The sequence below is a fragment of the Balaenoptera ricei genome, chromosome 15 (genome assembly GCF_028023285.1).
Source record: "Balaenoptera ricei isolate mBalRic1 chromosome 15, mBalRic1.hap2, whole genome shotgun sequence".
Lineage (NCBI taxonomy): Eukaryota > Metazoa > Chordata > Mammalia > Artiodactyla > Balaenopteridae > Balaenoptera > Balaenoptera ricei.
In genome coordinates this window covers 60,010,658-60,029,540 of record NC_082653.1, presented here as the reverse complement: position 1 = coordinate 60,029,540, position 18,883 = coordinate 60,010,658, and the positions used below count along the sequence as shown (strand labels likewise).

Below are 18,883 nucleotides of genomic sequence, written 5' to 3'. Positions count from 1 at the left end.
TTATTATTAACTAAAGTCTATAGTTCACGTTAGGGTTCACTCTTTGCGTCGTACGTTCTGTGGGTTTTGCCAAATGCATAACGTCGTATATCAGCCTTTACTGTATCACACAGAGTAGTTTCACTGCCCTAAAAATCCTTCTCAACCCACCGATTCCTCCCTCCCTCTCTCTTAACCTCTGGCTGCCACTGAGCCATTTTCTGTCTTTTTGGTTTTACCTTTTCCCTGACCGTCATATAGTTGGACTCATTCAGTATGTAGCCTTGAAATAAAAGATTGGCTTCTTTCGTTTAGAATATGCAGTTACATTTCCTTCATGTCTTTTCATGGCTTGATAACTCATTTCTTTTTATCACTGAATAATATTGCATTGCATGGATCTACAGTTTATCAATTCAAATATGGAGGGACCAGGCATACTTATAAAAGCTTCCCACGTGATTGTAATGTGCAGACCGGGCTAGGCCAGTTTCTACCCCGTAGATGGGGAAACTGAGGCCCAGGTCAGGAAAGGGGCTTCAGGTCCTGCAGAGCTGGTGGAGGAGTGGGCCTCGCTGCTCCCACCCCCACTCCTCCCCGCCCCCCGACCATTGCCCTGGTCAAGCCTTTGCTCCAGCCTGACCCCAGGTGTGGCCCTCTCCTTATGCACTGGGCACTCTCCCCTTTGACCTCCAGAGCTTCTAGGGGTCCTCTGGGCCCCAGGGCACACTGTTAGGAGCATGCTTTTCTGTAACTGAGCTGCACAGGGGTCCTCTGCTTTCCCCAGCAGCCCCTTTTCAGGCACAAGCATGAGTTTTAGAGCCAGGCAGGCCCAGGTTGAATATGTGATCCTCTCTGAGCCTCAGTTTCCCCATTTGTAAGAAAGTAATCCCACTTCATATGTGGTGGAAAGGACAAGATGAGACTCTGTTCCTGGGGCAGGAGCTGGGGTCAGGGACGGCTGTCCCCCCATTCTTCTCTCTGTCTCATTTCTCTTCCTGAGTGTTTGCAGTCCGCTACATTGGATGATGCTCAGAGCTGGAGTGGCTCAGGAAGACTTCCTGGAGGAAGGGGCCCTCCTGCATTCCCAGCTCCCACAGACCCTTCCTGTCCCCCCTCCACTTCTGAGCTCTCTCCTGCCTCCCTGCAGGTGCAGGCAGCTGCTGGGCGCTACAGAGAGCGCAGCCTCAACGGCTCCCTGTCTGTGCACGTGTCTGGTGAGGTGCTTGTTCTGCTGGAGGCCACCGCCAGCCAGGATACCTGGAGGAGCAGCCGGGGCTGGGGCATGGGCGTCCTCCTCCACCAGGAGGTCCTCAGAGGCCCCAGAGCTGTTCAGCTGCAGCTGTCCGGCAAGGTCGCCCCAGACAGGTGCCCGTCCCCAAATGGCCTGTGAGGGGTGAGGGGGCCTCCGAGGTCAAAGGCCTGGCGTCCTGGGAGATGGAAAATCATCACCCAGAGGTGCCTTCTGGAACCATGCCTGAATTACCCCCGTTTGTGCCATTCTTGATTTTTAAGGCTTTGAGGGAATGGAAGGGAGGAGGCATTAATTTTTCCACTTTGATCTGTTTTCTTTTTTAGTTACAACAGTATTCATTTTAGATGACTTGAAAGATTATAATAATGAATAAGGAGTAAAACAAAAATCACTAGAGGCAGTCATGGGGAATATGTTGGTGTATTTCCCTCCAGTTTGTCATCTCTGACTATATTTTCACATAATGACATGTTCATTATGATATGGCCTGGGATAGGGAGCCAGCCTGGGTTCAAATCCCAGCTCTGCCATTGCTGCCTCGGGAACCTTGGGTGAGACACTGTGCTCTTCTGTGCCTCAGTTTCTCAACCTGCTTCTTAGGGTTGTCCTAGAATTAACTGGACAGCACGTGTGAATTCCAAACCAGCTTCTGGCCAGCGAGAATGTTCACTTCCAGCTGCCATAGAGCTGCTCCTTTGAGTACGTCACTTTCTGGCACATATTAGGTCTCTGTTAAATGTTAGTTTCCTTTTTCGTCTGCAGTCCTAGCTTTGGCAGCTTTTTTGAATTCAAGGAGATTTAAGGCTTTGGACATGGTCCTAGATAACCCTGACCCGGAATTACCATCTACGGCTGTCTGTCCGCCTGCCTATTCATCCATCTGTCCGACTGCGCAACCTTATTCCCAATCTAAAAAGGGTTTGAGGCAGATTATGAAAATATATATTGTTCTAGGTCAGGAATTAGCAAACTTACAGGAAAGGGCCAGATGGTAAATACTTTTGGACCTGTGGGCCATGTGGTCTCTGTTGCAAGTACTCGCAGACGACATGTAAATGAATGGGTGTGGCCGAGTTCCAATAAAACTTTATTTACTAAACGGGTTGGGCTGGTTTTGGCCCACAGGTGCATAGCTTGCCAACCCTTGTTCTGGGTTTTAAAAAAACACATAAGGAAATTAGGGTGAAGGGAAGGAAAAATGGGAAGGTGCTCAAAGTGGCATTGGTAAACAAAATGCATGCCATTTTCTAGAGTGGAGCTGAAGATTTGGCTCTGGGCTTCCTAGTAGCCAGTGCAAAAAAAGAGAAACCAACCAATGGCATTTTTGCAAACAGTGCCTTTCCTTATGGGAAAACACACACACACCCTCACATACCTGTGTGAATACTCACCAGGGAAAGCATGGCTGATCTTGTTCCTGGTCTTGGTACTTGAGGGAAGTATCTCTTATGGTGTCCTATCAATGACACACCACAGGGATGGTAGGGACCAGGTCCCCTGCTCCAGTTCTCCAGGAGGTGTAACAGCAGGCTCCCTGGGACTGTTTTCCCTTGTCCCTCACCATAATAACATACATCGATACCTCACTGGCAATGTCAGCTCATCAACATCAGTAGTTCCATTTTTGCCTCCACTTTACAGAAGACGAAACTGAGGTTCAGGGAGGTCATGTCCTTGTGCAAAGGCCACACAGTGAGTGAGTGGCAGCAGTGGGATTCGAACCCACGTTTGACCTCAAGGCCCATGACCTTAACCCCCTATTACCCTGTATCCCTGTGGGCTGAGGGCCAGTAAGGCAGTCCCTTGATGGGTCTGGACAGTGGGGTTCAGGAATGCACCTCTTATGGCCTGGCCTGCTTATTTGAAGGGGAAAAATACCATCTGCCTGCAGGGATGGATGCCAACGTTTTCCATGCCCCCATCACTTTCCTTCCTAGGATTTGGCTGTTTTCCAAGGCACTGCTAGACCACAACACAGTGCAGCTTTTTCTCAAGGCATCTGAAGAGCAGAGGGGAGGCCAGGTCCTGACCCTGCAGAGCCGAGCCCAGCACACCTGGGCAGCCGTGCCCCGTCTTCTGACCCTCACAGGTGTGCTGAAGCAGAAGGAGACACTCACAGAAGGTGAGAGCCTGGGGAACGCCACGGGGCAGGGACAGTGGGGATCTGGCAAACACTTTCTGTGGGTCCACAGCGTAGATGAAATCCTACACTTTTTCAAGTCCACTGATGCTCTGTTCCGGTGTCTCACACACTGGTGAAATCCCTCTGTCAGAAATTAATACCCGTTCAGACAAAGTGAATCTTCTGCTGTCTAAATACTAAACAGGCTTCCTTGTGCAGGACTTGTCAGAGCCTTAACATGCTAATGGACATTGGAAATAACCAGGAAGGAGAGTTGGGTTCAGTGTTCGCCAAACAAAGTTTTTCTAACACTTTTTTTTCTTCCAGTTGTATTGAGATGTAATTGACAAGAAGCACTGTATAAGTTTGCGTACCACATAATGATTTGCCTTCCATACATCAGGAAATGATTATCACAGTAAGTTTAGTGAACATCCATCATCTCACACAGACACAAAATTAAAGAAATAGAAAGAAAATTTTTTCTTATGGTAAGAACTCTTAGGATTTATTCTCTTAACAACTCTCATATATAACACAGAGCAGTGTTAATTATATTTATCATGTTGTACATTGTATTCCTAGTACTTACTTATCTTATAACTGGAAGTTTGTACCTTTAAAAAAAATTTTTTTTGAAGTATCGTTGATTTACAATGTTGTGATAATTACTGATGTACTGCAAAGTGATTCAGTTATACATATATACACATTCTTTTTTTAAACATTCTTTTCCATTATGGTTTGTCATAGGATATTGAATATACTTCTTTGTGCTATACAGCAGGACCTTGTTGTTTATCCATTCTATACATAAAAGTTTACATCTGCTAACCCCAACCTCCCACTCCATCCCTCTCTCAACCCCCTCTGCCTTGGCAACCACCAGTCTGTTCTCTATATCCATGATTCTGTTTCTGTTTCAAAGATAGGTTCATTTGTGTCATCTTTTAGATTCCACATATAAGTGATATCATATGGTATTTGTCTTTCTCTTTCTGACTTACTTCACTTAGCATGATAATCTCTAGTTGCATCCATGTTGCTGAAAATGGCATTATTTCGTTCTTTTATTATGGCTGAGTAGTATCCCATTGTATATATGTACCACATCTTCTTTACCCATTCATCTGTCGATGGACATTTAGGTTGTTTCCATGTCTTGGCTATTGTGAATAGTGCTGCTGTGGACATAGGGGTGCATGTATCTTTTTGAATTAGAGTTATGTCCAGATATATGCCCAGGAGTGGGATTGCTGGATCATATGGTAACTTTTAGTTTTTTGAGGAACCTCCATACTGTATTCCACAGCGGCTGCACCAACTTACATTCCCACCGAGAAGTTTGTACATTTTGATTGCCTTCATCCAATCCCCCCCACATCCCCCACCCCTGGTAACCACAAATCTGATCTTTTTTTAAAAAATTGAAGTAAAGTTGATGTACAATATTATATAAGTTACAGGTGTACAATATAGTGATTCACAATTTTTAAAGGTTATACTCCATTTAAAGTTATTATAAAATATTGGCTATATTCCCTGTGTTGTACAATATATTCTTGTAGCTTTTTAATTTTATACATAATGGTTTATACCTCTTAATCCCCTACCCCATTCTTGCCCGTCCCCCCTCCCTTCTCCCCGCTGGTAACCACCAGTTTGTTCTCTATATCTGTGAGTCTGTTTCTTTTTTGTTATATTCACTAGTTTGTTTAATTTTTAGATTCCACATATAGGTGATATCATACAGTATTTGTCTTTCTCTGTCTGACTTATTTCACTTAGCATAATACCCTCCAAGTCTATCCATGTTGCTGGAAATTACAAAATTTCATTTTTTTTTTATGGCTGGGTAGTATTCCACTGTATATATATATACCACATCTTCTTTATTCATTCATCTGTTAATGGATGAATTGCTTCCATATCCTGGCCATTGTAAATAGTACTGCTATGATCATTGAGGTGCATGTATCTTTTCGAATTAATGTTTTCATTTTGGGGGGTATATACCCAGGAGTGGAATTGCTGGGTCATATGGTCATTCTATTTTTAGTTTTTTGAGAAACCTTCGTACTGTTTTCCATAGTGGCTGCACCAATTTACATTCCCACCAACAATGTACGAGGGTTCCCTTTTCTCCATGTCCTCGCCAACATTTGTTATTTGTTCTTTTTGATGATAGCCATTCTGACAGATGTGAGGTGATAGCCATTGTGGTTTTAATTTGCATTTCCATGATGGTTAATGATGTTGAGCATCTTTTTCATGTGCCTATTGGCCATCTGCATGTCCTCTTTGGAAAAATGTCTATCCTCTTCGGAAAAATGTCTGTCCATTTTTTACTTGGGTTGTTTGTGGGTTTTTGGGGTTTTTTTTTTGATGTTGAGTTATATGAGCGATTTATATGTTTTGGATATTAACCCCTTATCAGTCGTATCATTTGCAAACATTTTCTCCTATCCAGTAGGTTGTCTTTTTGTTTTGTCGATGGTTTCATTTGCTCTGCAAAAGCTTTTAAGTTTAATTAGGTCCCATTTGTTTATTTTTGCTTTTATTTCCTTTGCTTTAGGAGACAGATCCAAAGAAATATTGCTATTGATACGATTTATGTCAGAGTGTTCTGCCTATGTTTTCCTCTAGGGGTTTTATGGTTTCTGGTCTTACATTTAGTTCTTTAATCCATTTTGAGTTTATTTTTGTATATGGTGTTAGAGAATGTTCTAATTTCATTCTTCTACATGTAGCTGTCCAGTTTTTCCAGCACCACTTATTGAAGAGTAATCTCTTTTTCTATGAGTTTGTTTCTGGAGTATAATTTTGAAGTATAATTGAAGTACAACACTATGTTAATTCCTGTTACACAACATAGTGACTTGATATTTCTGTGTTTCAAACAGATTACAATAAGTCTAATTATGATATGTCACCATACAAAGATATTGCACAGTTATTGACTCTATTCCCCACATTGTACATTTTATACCCATGACTTATTTATCTCGCAGCTGGAAGTTTGTGCCTCTTAATCTCCCTCACCTATTTCTCTCTTCCTCCCCTCCCCCCTCACTTCCCCTCTGGCAACCACCTGTTTGTTCTCTGCATCTGTGACTCTGTTTCTATTTTATGTTTGTTTGCTTATTTGTTTTTGTTTTTTTTTTAAGATTCAACATATAAGTGAAATCATACAGTTTTTGTCCTTCTCTGTCTGACTTATTTCACTTAGCATAATACCCTCTAGGTCCATCCATGTTGTCGGAAATGGCAAGATTTCATTCTTCTTATGGCTGAGTAGTGTTCCATTTTATATATATATATAGACATACACACACACACTACATCTTCTTTATCCATTCATCTATTAATGAACAGTTAGGTTGCTTCCATATCTTAGCTATTGTAAATAATGCTGCAATGAACGTAAGGGTGCATATATCTTTTCTAATTACTGTTTTCATTTTCTTCAGATAAATACCCAGGAGTGGATTTGCTGGATCATATGGTAGTTCAATTTTTAACGTTTTGAGGAATTTCCATACTGTTTTTCAAAGTGGCTACATTTAATACTTTTTATTTTGACATGATTTCAGACTTACAGGAAACTTGCAAGAATATTACAAAGAATCCCATAGGCTCTTTACCTAGCTTCACCAATTATTGACATTTATCACAATTGCTTTATTATTTTTATTCTCTCTCTTTATCTGTTTTTCTGTCTCCCTCTATATGTGTGTGTGTGTGTGTGTGTGTGTGTATAAGACATTATTATTTGCATATAAGTTTTTTTTGGCCAAGCCATGTGGCATGCGGGATCTTAGTTCCCCCACCAGGGATTGAACCTGCGCCCCCTGCAGTGGAAGCACAGAGTCTTAACCACTGGACCGCCAGGGAAGTCCCTAAATTTTTTTATTCTTGAACTGTATTGTACTAAGCTGCAGGCATGATAGTTCTTCACCCCTAAATAGTTCAATGTTTATTTCCTAAAAATAAAGACATTCTCCTACATTCCACAATACAGTTCTCAAAATCAGAAAATTAACATTTATATAATGCTGTTATCTACAAACCTTATTCAGATTCCACCAATTGTCCCATTAATGTCCCTTATAGTAAAAGAAAATCCTGAATTGTGCATTACATTTAGTTGTATTGTTTCTTTGGTCTCTTTTATCCTGAATCAGTTCCTCTGTATTTCTTTCTCTTTCATGATTATATTTCAAAGGGTACAGGGCAGTCAGTTTGTAGAATATCCCTCATTTGGGGTTTGTTGGATGCTTCCTCATGACTATTTTCAAAAAAGCCTTGCTGGCAGAATACCACCTGATGTCAGTTTGTCCCGGTGCTACTGGTGACATCAGTTTTGATCACTTGATTAAGGTAATGTCTGCAAAGTTTCTTCACTGTTAAGCATTTTTCCCCTTTGTATGCTAACTTCATAAAACAAGTTGAGAAGTACTTTCTTCCCTTCTGTTTTCTGAAAGAATTTGTATAAGATTAGTGTGAATGCTCCCGTAATTGTCTGATGGACTCTAGGAGAGAAGCCATCTGGACTTTTCTTTGTGGAAATTTTTTTTTGAAAATGAATAGGTATATAAAGCTATTCAGCTTTTCTATTTCATCATGTGTCAGTTTGCGTAAGTTATATTTTTCAAGGAATTTGTTCATCTCCACTAAGTAGTCAAATTTATTGGCATAGTTCATTATATGTATTATAATCCTTTTCATGTATGCAGGATCTATAGTGATACGCTTGCTTTCATCACTAATAGTTGTTACTTGTGTTCCTTCTCTCTCTTCCTTATTAGTCTAACTTGGATTTCATCAATTGTGTTAATCCTTTCAAAGAACCAAATTTTGGTTCTGTTAATTTTCTCTCTTGTCTCTTTTCAATTCCATTGCTTTCAGCCACTATCTTTATTATTTCCTTTCTTACACTTAATTTGGGTTTACTTTACTCTTCTTTTTTTAATAAATTTATTTATTTTCGGCTGCATTGGGTCTTTGTTGCTGCGCGGGCTTTCTCTAGTTGCGGTGAGTGGGGCTAGTCTTTGTTGCGGTGCGCAGGCTTCTCATTGCAGTGGCTTCTCTTGTTGCGGAGCATGGGCTGTAGAGTATGCGGGCTTCAGTAGTTGTGGCTCGTGGGCTCGGTAGTTGTGGCTCGCAGGCCCTAGAGAGTGCGGGCTCAGTAGTTGTGGCACACGTGCTTAGTTGCTCCGCGGCATGTGGGATCTTCCCAGACCAGGGCTCGAACCCGTGTCCCCTGCATTGGTAGGCAGATTCTTAACCACTGCAGCACCAGGGAAGACCCTTTTGCTCTTTTTTTAATAGTTTATTTACGGCAGATCCTCAAGCCATTGATTTTTAGACCTTTTTTCTTTTCTAATATAAGCATATAAAACCATACATTTTCCTCTTAAGTTCCTTTAGCTGCATCCCACAAATTTTTATGTCATGTGTTTTCATTATCATTTATTTTGAAATATTTTCAAACTTGTGATTTCTTCTTTGACCCATGTATTTGAAGTATGTTGCTTAATATCCAAATATTTGAGATTTTTCTAGATAGCTTTTTAATATTTAATTTCATTGTGATCAGAGGATCTCTTCTGTAGGATAAGTCTTTTAAAATTTGTTGTGGCTTGTTTTATGGGCCAGTCTATATCTATCTTGTGAACATACCTTATGCACTTAAAAAGAATTGGTATTCTGCTGTTGTTGGGTGTAATGTTCTATAAATGTTAAGTCAAGGTGCTTGGTTGTATTGCTCTGATATATATCTTTACTGATTTTTTTTGTCTGGTTATTGTATCAATTAATGAGAGAAGTGTGTTAAACTCTCCAACTATGTGGATTTCTCTATTTCTTGCTTTCATTCAGTCAATTTTTGCTTCACGTATGTTGACGTACTAGTATTAGGTGCATAAGCAAATATGATTATTATGCATTCTTGATGAATTGACCTGTTTATCATTGTGAAATGGACTGTTTATCTCTCACACACGTTCTTTGTCTTGAAGTCTGTTTTGTCTGATATTAATGTTGCCACTTTTGTTTTTTATTGGAATTTGTACTGTATGTATTTTTCCACCCTTTTTCTTTCAAATATATATTTCCTATATTTAAGGTACATTTCTTGTAGCCCACATGCAGTTGGATTTTGCTTTTATTTCCAGTCTGACAATCTCTGCCTTTTAATTATGGTATTTACTTGATTTATCTTTAATGTAATTATTGATATGATTAGATTTGTGTCTACTATTTTGCTGTTTTTTTTTCTACTTTCCCATATATTTTTTTGTTCCTCTGGTACTTTTTTTTTGCCTTCTTTTGGCTGATTTTTAAAAAATTTTAGAACTCAGTGTTAATTTATCTGTTGCTCTTTCAACTATGTTTCTGTATGTTCTTTCACATTCTACTTAGAGTTTCTGGTATCATTTCTCTTCAGTATAAAGAATCACCTTTATAGAAACTAACACAGCATTGTAAAGCAACTATACTCCAATAAAAATTAAAAAAAAAAAAAATCACCTTTCGCATTTCTTGTAAGTCTGGCTTACAACAATGAACTCCCTTAGTTTTCATTTATTTGAAAATGTCTTATTTTGCCCTGATTCTTGAAGGATATTTAAAAAATACATATGTATATCTCTTAACACATTTAGAAGTTTTTCATATTTACTTCTTCAAAGATTTCTTTCTGTCCCATTCTCATTGTCCTCTCCTCCTGGGATTTCCAACTGCACGTGCTTTAGAAGTTTGTGTATTGTTCCACAGATCTCTGCAGCTCTGTTGACCTTTTTAGTCTTTCTTCTCTTTTCTTCAGATATCTATCAATCTATCTTCCAGTTCGCTGGCTCTTTAATCTTTCTTCTCCAAACACCAGCCAATAAAAATTTTAAGACCATCCAATAATTCTTTTTCAATCACAGATTCTATGAACTTTTTTTTAGTTCTAAAATCACCACTAGGCTCTTTTTATTAATTTATATTTTGCAGCTGAGGTTTCTTATCTATTCATTCAATACAGAAATATTTTCCTTATATTTTTGAGCATGGTTGTAAGAGCTGTTTTAAAATCCTTATCTGCTAATTCCAGTGTCTAGGTCATCTTGGGGTTGATCTCCCTTGATGATTGCCCTTTCTCTTAAATATAGGTTACATTTTTCTATTTCTTTGTATGTCTAGTAATTTGAGATTGTATTCTAGACATTTTGAATGATGTTAAGACTCTGATTCTTTTATATTTCTCTGAAGAGTATTGTTATTTTTAAAAATTTTAGCATGCAGTTAAATTGGCTGGGCTCAAAATCCAAACTCTGTCTTTCCTCTGGTGGGCTGCAGTGGAAATAATTTTCAGCTCTTTTATCTTAGCTGGTCTGCTTGGAGTCTGTACCACCCTTGTGAAGTTCAAGGATTAGCTTTGGACAGAGTTTATAGATAGAATTTGGGATTCCCCCATGTGGCTCTCTCTGGAATTTCCCACTTCACTTTCCATTTGCTATTGTCACCTTGAACTCTGTTCTTTGATTCTTTAATCAGTAAGACCATAGATTTCTGTGTGAATTTTCTTCACCCTGCATGGCACCAAAAAAGAGTAAAAACATACAACTCAACTATTGCTGGTCCTTTCCTCCAAGTTTTAACTCCCCTCCACTGTCTGACTGTTTATGGTCAGTCTCCAGCCACTTCAGGTAACTGTTTCATATATTTTGTCCAGAGTGTACACTTGTTACCTTGGGAGGGTTTGTCCATTTAAGTGTCTCCACCATTAATGGAAATAGAACTCCTCCTGTGTCCTTTTGACATGTCCCTATCATTCCTTGACCACTTCCTTCCTTTATGACCAAAAAGATGTTTCAATCTCACATTATATTTTCCCTGAGATGGAATAAGTCATTTCTGCAAGGATTCCTGGTTCCTTTTTGTGCAAAATGGTATTTAGAAACTAAGATCTGGGTTCTAGGTGTATTTATTCCTACTGAAGTATCTGTCTCTCTAGGCCTTCTCAGTGGACAGACCAAGAAAATAGATGCATGTGTACATACATGCACACACACCTATATCTGTCTATCTACAGATATATAAGTTTACAACCATTAGTCCTTAATTCCAATCCATCATCAAAAAGCTCATTCTGTTTCTTCCCCCTTTTCATATTTCTTATTCCCTTCTTCAACAGTAAGAAGCCTGGCTCCAATTATTCACAACATATTTAGTTATTTGTTCAGCCCTAGGATACATAGAAAGTAGTCAGAATTACTAACCTATACCTTTGAGGAAATAAACCCTTTTAGCTAGAATTCAGTATTTGTTTAGAGTTCTTCTTGTCTTTAGCCTAAGGGTATAAATCTAAACACGGTGTTTATTTATTTTTAAATATTTATTTATTTGGTTGTGCTGGATCTTAGTTGCGGCACACAGGCTCCTTAGTTGCAGCAGGCGGGCTCCTTAGTTGTGGCATGAGAACTCTTAGTTGCGGCATGCATGTGGGATCTAGTTCCCTGACGTGGGGTCGAACCTGGGCCCCCTGCATTGGGAGTGTGGAGTCTTATCCACTGCGCCACTAAGGAAGTCCGCAAACGCGGTGTTTAAACATTAGTTGGGGTTAATCTCCCACCCACCCCGTGTGATGCTGTAAATCATTTGAAGTACAATTGGTTCACTGGTTTCTGTTTGTATTCCATTTTCAAGTTTCCCCTATCTTTATTGATTTTGTGTATTTATTCTTCGATTATGTGAAACATTAACAAGTTTCCAAAAGTCAGAATTATACAAAATGGGATCTTTCGCCCAAGCATCCTTGACCGTAGCACCCTAGCTGGACATCTGTCCAGGGCCCTGTGTTTCAGAATCTAAAGACTCTGCTTTCCCACCTACCTTGGGGGAATAGTATCATTCTGTAATCTTGCAGTAATATTAACACTGACCCTCCTAATTCCTAATTGGTTAAATTGTGGCAAAACCAAATTGCATAATAAAATACCTGTCTAAAGATCAAATGACATAGGTTTGAAAAAATTTAAATACAATCAAGCAGTGTACTGTTCTTCTCAAGTTTACTTTGATTTACACTGATGGTCTTCCCCTTCATTTTTCTGAAGTTTATCATTTGCAGCTGATAACTAACAGACCCTCATGCTGATCTCTTAACACACATTGCTTCTTTTTTTTTTGGCCATGCCATGTAGCATGTGGGATCTTAGTTCCCTGACCAGGGATTGAACCCGTGCCCCCTGCAATGGAAGGGTGGAGTCTTAACCACTGGACCACCAGGGAAGTCCCAACTGCTTCATTTTTGAAGGCAATTATTCAGGTATAATTTCTTGGGGTACAATTTACATATGGGGAAAACCCCTTCAAGTTTTGATAAACTCGTACAGTTGTGTACCCACCAACACAGTCTTGATACAGAATAGTTCCATCACCCCAAAAAGTTCCTTTCTGCTGCTCATTGTCACCAACCTTTCCCCCACCCCCTGTCCCTGGCAACCACTGAGATGTTGTCAGTCCCTATAGTTTGGGCTATTCCAGGATGTCACATGAATGGAACCATACAGCACGTAAGCTTTGAGTATGGGATCTTTTGCCCAACATAATGTGGTTGAGATTCATCAAAGTTGTATGTATCAGTAGTTCTTTTTCCTTTTTACTGGTGAGTAATATTCTATTCTATGGATATACTGCAGTTTATCCATTCACAGCTGAAGGATGTTTGAGTTGTTTCCAGTAATTTCCAATTATGAATAAAGCTTCAATAATCATCGGTCTGTAGGTTTTTGTGGGAACATACGGTTTCATTTCTCTTGGGTGAATACCTAGGAGTGGGATTGCTGGGTTGTACGGCAAGTATATGTTTATAGGAAACTGCCAGACTGTTTCCAGAGTAGCAGTACCATTTTCCATTCCCACCAGCAATGTGTGAGAATTCTAGTTGGTCTGCATTCTTGCTAGCAATTTGTACTGGCAGTTTTTGGCTTTGGGGTTTTTTTTTTTTTTTTATCATTCGAATTGTTTTTGTAGTTGTATCTCATTTTGGTTTTAATTTGCATTTCCCTAATGACTAATTTTGTCAAATATCTTTTCATTGGCTTATTTGCCACTTGTAAATCTTTTTTGGTGAAGTGTCTATTCAAACCTTTTGCCCATTTAAAAAAAGCAAGTTGCTTGTTTTTTATTATTGAATTTGGGAATCATTTATACAAGTCCTTTATCAGATATGTGTTTTGAAAATATCTTCTCCTGATCTATGTCTGTTTATTTTTTTAATGGTGTCTTTTGAAAAGTGGAGGTTTTAAATTTTGATGAAGTCCGATTTATCTTTTTTTTTTCTTTTGTGAATCATGCTTTTGATGTCATATAAGAAATATTTGCCTGAGGCCACAAATTTTTCTCTCATATTTTTTTTCTAGAAGTGTTATGATATTAGGTTTTAAATTTAGGTCTGTGGTTAATTTTATTTATTTATTTATTATTGAAGTACAGTTGATTTCCAATGTTGTGTTAGTTTCAATTACATAGCAAAGTGATTCCGTTTTATATATATATATATATATATATATATATATATATATATATATATATATATATATATATATATATTCTTTTTCAGATTGTCTTCCATTATAGGTTATTACATGATATGGAATACAGTTTCCTGTGCTATACAGCAGGACCTTGTTGTTTATCTATTTTATATACAGTAGTGTGTATCTGTTAATCCCAAATTCCTAATTTATCCCTCCTTCACCCTTTCCCCTTTGGTAACCATAAGTTTGTTTTCTATGTCTGTGAGTCTGCTTCTGTTTTGTAAATAAGTTCATTTGAGTCATATTTTAGATTCCACATATAAGTGCTATCATATGATATTGATATTTGTCTTTCTCTGACTTACTTCACTTAGTATGATAATCTTCAGGTCCATCCATGCTTCTGCAGTGGCATATTTCATTCTTTTTTATGGTTGAGTAATATTCCATTGTATATCTGTACCACAACTTTTTTTTTTGAATTTTTGAATTTTATTGTATTTATTTTTTATACAGCAGGTTCTTATTAGTTACATATTTTATACATATTAGTATGTATATGTCAATCCCAATCTCCCAATTCATCCCACCACCACCCCCCACCCCCCCGCTTTCCCCACTTGGTGTCCATATGTTTGTTCTCTACGTCTGTTATACCACATCTTCTTTATCCATTCATCTGTTGATGAACACTTAGGTTGCCTCCATGGCTTGGCTATTGTAAATAATGCTGCTATGAACATTGGGGTGCATGTATCTTTTCTTTTTTTCTTTTATTTATTTAAAAATTTTTTTAATTTTATATTGGAGCATAGTTGATTAACAATGTTGTGTCAGTTTCAGGCGCACAGCAAAGTGATTCAGTTATGCATATACATGTATCTATTCTTTTTCAAATTCTTTTCCCATTTAGGTTATTACAGAATATTGAGCAGAGTTCCTTGTGCTATACAGTGGGTCATTGTTGGTAATCTATTTTAAATATAGTAGTGTGTACATGTCAATTCCAAACTCCCAATCTATCCCTCGCCCACCCTCCCCCCTGGTAACCATAAGTTCGTTCTCTAAGTCTGTGAATCTGTTCCTGTTTTGTAAATAAATTCATTTGTATCATTTTTTTTCTTAGATTCTGCATATAAGCAATATCATATGATATTTGTCTTTCTCTGTCTGACTTAATTAACTTAATATAATGTGGATAATCTCCAGGTCCATCCATGCTGTTACAGATAGCATTTTCATTCTTTTTTTTATGGCTAATATTCCATTGTATATATGTACCACATCTTCTTTATCCGTTCATCTGCTGATGGACACTTAGGTTGCTTCCATGTCTTGGCTTTTGTAAATACTGTTGCAATGAACATTGGGGTGCCTGTATCTTTTCGAATTAGAATTTTCATCTTTCCTGGATATATGCCCAGGAGTGGAATTGTTGGATCATATGGTAACTCTATTTTTATATTTTTCAAGAACCCCCTTACTGTTCTCCATAATGGCTGCACCAGTTTACATTTTCACCAACAGTGTAGGAGGGTTCCCTTTTCTTATGTGGTTAATTTTGAATTAATTTGTGTATATGTTTGGGTAAAGTTCACGGTAGTTTTTTCACATGTGGATTTCCAAACAATTCAGCACATTTATTAAAAAGACTATCCTTTTCCCGGTTAGTTACCTTTGCACTTTTGTCAAAAATCAATTGACCATTTGTGTATGGGTCTATTCCCCGATTCCACACTGTTCCATTGACATTATTTCACACTGGTTAACATCTTGTAGGGCATGGTGACATTGGGCCCTACAATGTAAGGAATTTGTAAAAAGATGATTTCAAGATTCTGCGAGAAATTTCCATCTGTATAGAAAGTGCTCTGGACTCTGTGATAGAGGTTAGCAAGAGCTCTATGTCTGGTAGCACAGAACAAGGGTGTCTAACCCAGCCTGGGGGTGCAGAAAGGCCAAGCAAGGCTTCTTGGAGGTGATGACCCCCGAGTCAAACCTTGAATGAAAGGAGAGAAGTATAAGGGCACTTGAACCACGTCAAGACCCTACTGGAGCCCAGTGGGGTCAGGAGATGTAAATGGTTCTGATAAGAGCAAGAATTTCTCTAATGCATGAGTTACGTATTGGGATGGGACTAGCTTAAGGGTGTGTGGGACTAGCTTAAGGGTGTGGAATCTTTTTCTCCAGTGGGTGGAAGAGACCTCTGAGCAATTTCTCTCTGTAGAATTCCAGGTTGGACCCCTCGAGGCCTTCTGGGTCTCAGTTTTGTTGTCTGTAAAATGGGGGCTTTCTATCACTTTGATCCGTGACTCTCCTGAGCAGGATTCAGCACTGGTATTAACAGACACGCCTTATCAGGCTTGCTGCTTTTTTCCCAAAGCTCTTTTATTTGTGAATTAGCTTGCTTGGTCTTCGGAGCATCCTGCAGGGGAGGTGGTTTAATTTGGTCTATTTCCTAGATATGTTCTCTCCGACATGAATTAGAATTATATCATGGATCTAGGAACTTCCTGCCCCAGGATTCTTTGCCTTCCTTCCCAAAGCAGCCCAGTACCCTGGGCTGACCCCCTTCTTTGTATGGGCTCTCTCCCATCCTCTGCAGGTACCATCAAGGTCACTGCCGACTCAGCTGTGCTGGGATTCCTCTTGCGGGACAAGCATGAGAAGGCAGGGAACAGCACCATTGTGCACAGTGTGACCTGCATCCTTGGCCAGAATGGCAGCCGGGCCTTGCCAGGAGAGCTCCAGCTGAGGGGGCGACTGCAGGCCCAGACGGGGAGCCTTGAGGGCCAGGCCAGCCTCCGTGCTGACACGGCCAGCCTAGCTCTGGGTGGAGTCTGCATCTGGGGCCCTGGGCACGGCCAGCTCTCGGTCAGACTGAGTCACAACATCAGCACCTTGAGTGAGGCAGGTAGGAGGGGTGGATAGGGTCCAATGGCTTCCTCCCCCAAAGACTCCCAGGGCCTGAAGCCAAGGGAGTTAAAGGAGCCCCCAGTCCCCAAACCCAACTTCCAGCTCTATTTCCTCCCCCTACCAGCTTCTCCCAGTGCCTCCACCTTCCCTGGGCTGTTATTCAGCCAGAACACTGGTTGCTACCCAGTACAGACACACCTCAAAACTGGAGGGCAGACGCCCCTGCCACTGGCCCCTCCCCCAGGACTCCCCGCCCCCAGGACTCCCCACCCCCAGTCTGGCTTCTCCAGCTTGGAAGCCTGGTCTAGCAGGGCCTCCAGGATGTTCTCGGCACTGTGGTTAAGAAATAGCTCGGACACCCCCAGCTCTAGCTTCTTGGGGACATTTCCACGGGACGTGGGGGCGCCCAAAGGTGCAGCGACAAGAGGAGAGCACAGGATCAGACCCCTGTTCCCCTCGTGCTTTCTGAGACCCCATGCCCTGTCTTTGAGGAGGTAGGAATCCAAAGGGGACACGGGGCCTATAACTTGCTAGGTGTGGCCATTGTAGGTATTAGGTGGGAGCTGGGGGGTTAGTCTGCCTCAGGGCTCAGGGGCCCCTCCAGAGAGAAGGAGGGCTGTCAGTGACCCCGTTCTGGCTCCCGTGGAGTGTACCATCTTCTGGCTCCTCTCATCCCCAGGACTCCCGTCCCAGGCAGAGATTCTCCTACTGCACAGCCACGTGGCTTCCAGCCTCTCAGTGCGTGTGACGCTGCGTGGTGCAGAGCGTCAGCTGGATGCTGCCCTTGGCCTGGAGGGCCCGGTCACCAGCGCCCCGGGCAGCCGGCTCCGTGCCAGCCTTGGCCACACGGTGCCCGGCCTCAGGCGCTGGGGCCTCCCCTTCTCCGTGAACGGCCGCGGGCACTTGCAGGTGGGTGAGGGGGCTGGGCCCGGGCCCCGTGGGGGCAGTGGGCCTGAGGGACACCCACAGCTTTGCTTCTCCCAGAGCGTGGGACCCAGTCTGGCGGTCGCGCTGGTGGTGAACGTGGATGGCGATCAGCTTCGTGTAGCCCTGGAGAGAAGCGGAGCCGGCGGCCACTGGGGGCTGGCCCTGGGGCTGCACCGTGGCCTCTCAAGGTTCCAGGTAAGTGACCCAAGGTCCCCATTTGGGCTGGGCCCACTGCCTATGCAATTTCTCTAGTCACCTTCCCAGGTCCCACCAGCTTGCCCCTCCCACCTCCCTAGCCCCTCCCACTAGCTTGCCCCTCTCACCATCCCAGCCCCTCCCACCTTCCCTCCCAGCCTCTCACCAAATTTCCCATCCTCCTTTCCCATCCATCCTTTCTCCTTTCCTCCCACCCTCTCCTCCACCCTCCCTTCCTTCCTCCCCACCCTGCCTTCTACTCTTCTTCTCTGTCTTCTGTCCACTTGTCCTCCTGTCCTTCTGTCAACGCTCCCTCCCCTGCCCTCATAAATGGAAGTGTATTTGAGGCAACTCCCTCAGAGGCGCTCTGGGTCTATCTAGTAAAATGAAAACTGCTGAGACTCTCACCCTTCAGCTCGTGTTCTGGGTTACCTCCCCTGGAGAAACCTGGAACACTAGACAAGGAAACACACACACAGCTGTCTTTTGCATTGTTCTCAACAACAAAAAGCAGGAAACCACCTCTGGGCCTGGCACAGGTGTGGCTAAACCATCCAAAGTGTGTGTGTCAGGGTGAGTGAGCCAGGCGTGCGGCCCAAATCCAGCCTGCTTCATCACTTAGCAATTGTGCAACTTTAGTCCAGTTGCTTACTCTTTCTGTGCCTCAGTGTTCTCATCTGCAAAATGGGACTGTTAGTAATCCCTGCCTCCCATGTTTACCTTGAGGATCAGAGGAGGAACCAGTTAGAACCTGGCACACAGGTTACTTCTGTTTTTTTCTGGTTACTTCTGTTTTTTTCTGGTTACTTCTGTTTTTGACGATTCTGTGGGTTGTGGGTTAGCACTTAGGTCTGCACAAACTTCTCTTTGGGGGTTATCTTCCCAGGGAGGCCTTCACAAAGGGAGATGGGGTCAAGCTGGATCTCAGTACTCTGTCCAGGGTTAAGATCGGGGAGAAAC

At 41.5% G+C, this 18,883-nt stretch overlaps 1 protein-coding gene across 3 annotated transcripts in view; it reads left to right on the top strand.

The window, feature by feature from the left end:
• The window catches only part of LOC132348415 (uncharacterized), a 175,803-nt gene that overhangs the window by 101,460 nt on the left and 55,460 nt on the right, over window positions 1-18,883 (top strand). For 2 of the 3 annotated variants that reach the window (XM_059895843.1, XM_059895846.1), the window contains exons 37-41: window positions 1,130-1,347; window positions 3,172-3,356; window positions 16,491-16,799; window positions 17,481-17,710; window positions 17,771-17,923. In XM_059895843.1, the coding sequence (XP_059751826.1) occupies window positions 1,130-1,347; window positions 3,172-3,356; window positions 16,491-16,799; window positions 17,481-17,710; window positions 17,771-17,923 (1,095 nt within the window). The remainder of the gene's footprint in view (window positions 1-1,129; window positions 1,348-3,171; window positions 3,357-16,490; window positions 16,800-17,480; window positions 17,711-17,770; window positions 17,924-18,883) is intronic. The other variant, XM_059895845.1, reaches the window with a different exon arrangement.